The 7302-nt window shown below is 41.6% G+C and overlaps 1 protein-coding gene and 1 pseudogene across 1 annotated transcript in view; both read right to left on the bottom strand.

Moving 5' to 3' along the window:
• Positions 1-1892: 1892 nt before the first annotated feature.
• On the bottom strand, positions 1893-2550 carry LOC111957583 (ADP-ribosylation factor-like protein 14; annotated as a pseudogene).
• Positions 2551-4405: 1855 nt separating this feature from the next.
• Positions 4406-7302, bottom strand: part of LOC111959718 (protein phosphatase 1L) — a 44624-nt gene continuing 41727 nt past the window's right edge. Inside the window, exon 4 of the mRNA XM_023981500.2 lies at positions 4406-6588. Within this exon, the coding sequence (XP_023837268.1) occupies positions 6239-6588 (350 nt within the window). The 3' untranslated portion in view covers positions 4406-6238. The remainder of the gene's footprint in view (positions 6589-7302) is intronic.

The following is a 7302-nucleotide window of genomic DNA, read 5'->3' as shown; positions in this document are numbered from 1 at the left end:
ATCAAAATAATGTTGTGTMCCAGAGAAAAACACTTATGTTGATTCTAGAATGTTGAACATGGAACTAAAACTAAATTGGATGTTACAGAGCCAATTCCAATTGAACTGTATGGGACATACCATTATGGAAGCACTGTTTTGGGACATATTTATCATTCTAATCCACAGATACCACACACTATTTTGAGATCTCTCAATCAGCATGATCTCTCAATCAGTGTATTTGGTATAGGCCTACTACTACTTTTACTAAACTTGTAATTTCTAAACCACAGTGACTGAAATGACACTTAATAACAAAGAGTTAAAGTTAGTTTCAGAGTGGGTGGCAAGAAATAAGTTAGCCCTAAATATTTCTAAAACTTAAAGCATTTTATTTGGGACAAAACATTCACTAAACCCTAAACCTCAACTAAATCTTGTAATAAATCATGTGGAAATTGAGCAAATTGAGATGACTAAACTGCTTGGAGTAACCCTGGATTGTAAACTGTCATGGTCAAAACATATTGATACAATAGTAGCTAAGATGGGGAGAAGTATGTCCATAATAAAGCACTGCTCTGCCTTCTTAACAACACTATCAACAAGGCAGGTCCTACAGGCCCTAGTTTTGTCACACCTTGACTACTGTTCAGTCGTGTGGTCAGGTGCCACAAAAAAAGGACTTAGGAAAATTGCAATTGGCTCAGAACAGGGCAGCACGGCTGGCCCTTGGATATACACAGAGAGCTAATGTTAATAATATGCATGTCAGTCTCTMCTGGCTCAAAGTGGAGGAGAGATTGACTTCATCACTTGTATTTATGAGAGGTATTGACATGTTGAATGCACCGAGCTATCTGTCTAAACTACTGGCACACAGCTCGGACACCCATTCATACCCCACAAGACATGCCACAAGAGGTCTCTTCACAGTCCCCAAGTCCAGAACAGACTATGGGAGGCGCACATTACTACATAGAGCCATGACTACATGGAACTCTATTCCACATCAAGTAACTGATGCAAGCAGTAAAATTAGATTTWAAAAAACACCTTATGGAACAGCGGGTACTGTGAAGCAACATAAACTTAGGCACAGACACATGCATACACACACACGATAACATACGCACTATACACACACATACACATGGATTTAGTACTGTAGATATGTGGTATCGGTGGAGTAGGGGCCTGAGGGCACACAGTGTGTTGTGAAATCTGTGAATATATTGTAATGTTTTTAAAATGGTATAAACTGCATTAATTTAGCTGGACCTCAGGAAGAGTAGCTGCTGCCGTATACTTAAAAAATGACAAGGAAATGCAGAAATTCACACTTTTGAACAATCAGCAAACGTGCAAAATACTAGCTTTCAGCGTGAGATACGTTGTGATCTCAAGTTTGTTCTGGAGAATCTTATTCCCATATTCAAGTATGAGTGTGTCAGAATGAACCAACACTGGGCATTCTGAATCTTAACCTACTCTGCTCAACATAATCCTGAAGAAGAATACAAAATAATCCAAGGGAGATTATTACACCCATCCACAGGGTTTTATAGTCACTGGTTTTAGCTGCAGCCCAGTCCTTTTGTCTTGGTCATCATCGTTATGGCTTTGGGTTTCAGTTGTTTTATTGTGTTCTTTATATCCTCCCGAGTCGCAGCGGTCTAAGGCACTGCATCTTAGTGCTAGAGGCAGCACTACAGACCCTGGTTCGATTCCAGGTTGTATCACAACCGGCCGTGATTGGGAGTCCCATAGAGTGGCGCACAATTGGCCCAGTGTCGTCCGGGTTAGGGTTTGCCCCGGGGTAGGCTGTCATTGTAAATAAGAATTTGTTCTTAACTGACTTGCCTAATTAAATAAAGGCTAAATAAAWAAAAWATATATTTATATCTGCCTCAGTCTGCTTTAGCGAATTCTTCAACAGATAGGCAACCCTTCTGAAGCCTTCCAGGCCCAAGCCAGTCCTCCCAGAGCACGGCTGGACAAACCAGTCCCTGTGCCCACACCCTCCTCAGGTCCAACCTGTGGGTGATCTCCTGTGGGCTTGCTGAGGTCCTGCTCAATGGTCAGCACCACCAGAGGAACGCTCTTTAGACTCCCGCTCCTCAGCACCTGTTGGGTGAAAAGATCAGTATACACATTATTATACCCAATAACAACATGGCCCAAAATGACAAGAAAGAGAACTGGATATGACCTGTAATTTATTTACATTCATGCATCAGGATTTGGCTGAATTGTATAAAAAAGTTTTACTATGAATAAAAAATGATTACCTGATAGAGCTCTTTGCCTCCTCCAGACGCCTGCGGTCCCAGCTGTCCACCACAAACACCAGGACCTCCGTGTCCAAGCAGTGGTGCTTCCAGTGGRGCCTCATCCTCTGCTGGCCTACCACGTCCCACATGGTCAACCCCAGACCCTTTGCCTCCGTCTCCAGCATCTCTACTCGCTGTACTTGAGCGTGTAGAGCAGGGTGGACTTCCCCGAGCCGTCCAGGCCCAGCATCACAATCTGAGCCTGCTGAGCATGCTTAGACCCATGCAGTCCCATGCTCAACCCAAACACAGGTCCTGTTGTCTGGAGAAGAAGGCTGGCTTGTGTTATTGTTGCTGCCTCAGCTCTGTGCAGCAATGCCCTTCCCCGCCTGCAGTTACTTTGTGCTCTGCTCTGTAAGCTCTGGTTGTTTCTGAGCTCTGGCGGTGATGAATCCCCTCTTATAAAGGCAAGGTGCAAATCTGAATGGCTTATGTACACCGAGGGTTGCAGCAAGACCCCCCCCGTTTTAGTAAGATGCCCAAGTCATTACGCAGCTTTCAGCTGGTGATGGTTCAGGTTAGAGCCTCTGTGTCTTCTATTACTATTGCACCGCTGAGAGTCACCTGCTTCAGACCATCACACTCAGCAGGAAGTCCTTTTTAGGGCGTAGGGGGGTCTGTGTTCCTTCCTGAGTGACCTTCTCCTGGCATCAGAGTGACAGTTTTAGACCAGTAGGTCATGGGTACTCATCTGGCCTGTATGGTTAATGGGTTACATCATACAGTTACAGTATCTTTGAAGCCACAACATGCCAGACCAGCACTCCGTCACAACAAAACCATTTAGCAAAGTTGGCTGAGGGTGCAGCATAGCATGAGATAACTTTCATAGTCCCCCATATAAATAGGCTGGTCTATTGTTCAAACATAAATGTCATGATTAGGATCACCAGTAAAAATCATATAATAAATCATATATATTGTATATCATAGGCTAAGGCTACACCCATTTATCTACACTGAACAAAAATATGAACAACATGTAAAGTGTTGATCTCATGTTTCATGAGCTGAAATAAAAGTTCCAAGAAATGTTTAATATGCGCAACTAACTTATTTCTCTCAAATGTTGGCACAAATGTGTTTACATCCCTGTTAGTGAGCATTTTATCCTTTGTCAAGATAATCCATCCACCTGACAAGTGTGGCATATCAAGAAGCTGATTAAATGGCATGATTATTACACAGGTGCACCTTGTGCTGGGAACAATAAAAGTGTTAAATGTGCAGTTTTGTCATAGATGAGGGAGTGTGCAATTTGCATGCTGACTGCAGGAATGTCTACCAGAGCTGTTGCCAGATAATTGAATGTTCATGTCTCTACCATAAGCCACCTCACAGTACATCCAACCGGCCTCACAACCGCAGACCACGTGTAACCACCCCAGCTCAGGACTTCCAGATCCGGCTTCTTCACCTGCGGGATCGTCAGAGGGGGAGGAGGATGAGGAGGAATATTTCTGTCTGTAATAAAGCCCTTTAGTGGAGAAAAACTCATTCTGATTGGCTGGACCTGGCTCCCCAGTGGGTGGGCCTATGCCCTCCCATGGCTGCACTCCTGCCAAGTCATAGAATATCCAGATTAGAGCCTAATGAATTTAAATTGACTGATTTCCTTATATAAATTTAGCAAAATCTTGGAAATTGTTGTATGTTGCATTTATATTATTGTTCATTATAGATAGTGCAGTTTAAAATGCTGAAAACAGGGCACATGAATTGTCAGATCAAAAAACAATCACACAATGTATTCCAACAGTTTAGATTTATAAAACAAATTACAAATGTATAAAATACATGAAGCCCATTATAAATAATTTAAAGTACACCTTAATGTAAAGTGTTACCTGGATTTACCCAGTCAACATCTACCACCATGTATCCCATTTACCGTACAAAATCAAATCAAAAATACCATACAAAACAAGTGCTAGTGACAAACCAACAGGTGGCATGATCAGGTTTCTTTAGGCCACTCACCAGCACTATTAAGCATGGTCATTGAAATACTGTATTTGCAGATCTCAAAATCAATCAAATAATTTCACAACATCAGTTTTTTCTCCCATGAATGAAGACAAAAGACAATGTTATGATCATTAATCCTTTTATTATTATCATCCATTTGATTTTCTTAAAATTCACAGATCTTTTTTACAGTTTCTTAAATTCAACAAAAACTAATACAAAGTCCACAAACATTCTGTAACATACATTATTTTGGAAGAATGTACAACTGAAAAAGCACATAMAAACATACTAATCAAGTACATACTGCTTTTGTTAATCTACCAAAGAGTTGGTGCATTGCTTTCTTCATTGCAGATGTGGAGGGGGAGGATAACATGGGAACAGCATGTACATTCATGTTACACTTCCTTGTCTCATGGAGACATCTGTGATGGTATTATATAYGTGACATATGATATATACATGCGATGTGAATGGCATGTCAAACGTTACATTAGAAACCAAGGAGTTTGTTTTGGCAACAAATGAGGAAATGTATATTTAAAAAAATAAGGCAACAAGTACATATTTCATTCAAAGGCTTCATATTATGTTTTGAGTCCGTCAGTTGACAGAAATAAACTTAAAAAGTTAACTGTACAATATGACAGGCAGTGACATGGATGGTCTTTTTACTGTGTACTCTCCCACCCCAGAGAACCCTGATGTAGAGGGAGCATGAGACCATAGAACTAAACCCAACTTCAGAAAGACAATCGGCTGCCAATGATAAGAATAAAAGACGTGTAGACTATTCAAACAGTACAATGCCATTGCGCCTGTGAAAATGTATTTGTATACTTAATTCAAAAAGACTGACATAACAATAACAGCATGGCGCAAACATTTGTGCAACTATTGTCAAAGTGCCACTCATTCCTAGATCAGGGTTAACTGGGGATTAGCGTTATAGAAATGCATTCTGGGCAGAGGGTTATACACAGATTGTTGTTGACAGACAGGCATAGATGACATCATTAGTAGTTTGCATGAATGAGGAAAGGAATATTATATTTAGTACCAATACATTTCAGAACTTCAAAATACAGTTGCAATTTTCAGTGCAGTCAATTGGGGGGGGGGGTACTCAACTGCAGGTCAAAAATCAACATGGAGATCGGGAGCTGACTGGTTTTAAAGTCTATGGAGCCGACAGACAAGATGGAATGTTCAGAATAGAATGACAGAACAATGTTAGAAATCAAGGGGGGACAGTGAAGCATCAAACTGAATGTGATTTCTATAAGACTAATTTGATATGATGCACTCACGCAAGCAACAGTCCATTGATTAGGACTGCAGAGCATGTACGTATCTCCTAATGCCATTTAAATCCAATCAGTCACATTGTGTCCGTCCCCCCCAAAATAGGCCATGCCAGACAAAACAGAAGAGAACACAGTTAAGTTTGTCTAGTCTCATCTCTCTTTAAAACATACCAACTATTTAGCCCCTCCGGCTAACCAAACAGGTGCCCAGTTACAGGTGCTCTGATGTATGTAAGCACCAATCAGATGAGACATCTGCTGATAAAGGTTCTCTCAGAGATGTACAAATCACTGCCTCGACTTCAAATTATGTCAATATCTCGGTGTACCTCTTATGCAAAACAGTGACTCAATGTAGGGCCTGGAGAATATGACTGCTTAAAAAAAACTAAAAACATAAATGACACGTTATGGAGATTGAAGAAAAAAAACATAACAAGTGACTGTTGGAGAGAATGAGTGAATTTGTAAGTGTACGTTTTAGTGTTTGCATCATGGTGGTGAACGGCTAATTTCTGTAAATATCTTCGATACAAACAGTTCTCGCTCCAAAAACTGGGGGCTTGTTTTGTCTTTTCTCTTAAACCTATGCATATACATACAGTACATATATAATATAGATCTCGTTTGGATGCATCAGTAGGTCTACTGCTCTGCGGCCTTGCCACCGGCACCTTTAAACTTGACCACCATGACGGTTATGTTGTCTGGGCAACCGCGGTAGAAAGACTGCAGGACGATGCTCTTGGCGCCAAAGTGGGGTTCGTCGAGGCGCTCTTTGATGAAGCGTATAGCCTCCTCGTTGCTGAACGCATCCCACAGCCCGTCTGATGCCAGGATCATAAACTCTGGCTGCAGCTTATCTAGGTCAAAGGTCATGATGTCAGGGTCAGGGATGACCACATTCAGGTTCTTCAGAGGGTAGTCGCCCAGCGAGCGAGACATGGCCAGGATGCCCTGAACACGCCACGAACCGTTGAAACTGATGAAGCCACCTGGAGGAGGGATGACCGAGAGGACAAACCGATGGCTTTTAGTTACAGCAGACGGGATGAAGAGATAAAATACATTGTGTTCCTAAGCCCATGAGCAGATCCATTAATCTTTATCAACAACAGTATCAAGCCTTTCAAGTGAAGGGTGAAAAAATCAATCTATGTATCAGCGCACCAAACGTTTCTTTGGTTTAACATCTTTTCACTGACAGAATGGTTTATATTGGACAGTTCACATACTGAAGTTCAAAGGTAAAGCAGAACAATAAACAGTACACACAGAGGTCTGCGCAGCCCTGTCTGTGTGTCTCTGTGTGTTTGTATTCTCTCCCACTGCCAGAGCACCAGATAATTACCCATGAAGAGGAATCAGAGTAACACACTGGATAAAAGGCTTTACTTGGAAGCCATACTCAACGGGAGGGAAACAGGGTTACCCTGAACTTGAACTCTGCATCATAATAGCTATATAAATAGCACTATCATAATAATGACAGAGCAGATGTAGACAGTCATTGCAGCTGGTGTGAACTTATGACCACTGACACAGTTATTTAAGTCAGTTACTGGAAACCGCTAGCCAACTAGCTTACCCAGTTTGTGTGTAGTTTGCTGTCATTACTTATTTGCAGCTCCACTACCCACAGCAACCTGTAGATGGTGAGCTATGGACAGCCAAAAATAAGAGTATGTCCTACTTGATTTGTTACTCAT

The sequence above is a fragment of the Salvelinus sp. IW2-2015 genome, linkage group LG4p (assembly GCF_002910315.2).
Source record: "Salvelinus sp. IW2-2015 linkage group LG4p, ASM291031v2, whole genome shotgun sequence".
NCBI classification, from domain to species: domain Eukaryota; kingdom Metazoa; phylum Chordata; class Actinopteri; order Salmoniformes; family Salmonidae; genus Salvelinus; species Salvelinus sp. IW2-2015.
This window is presented reverse-complemented; position numbering and strand designations above follow the sequence as displayed.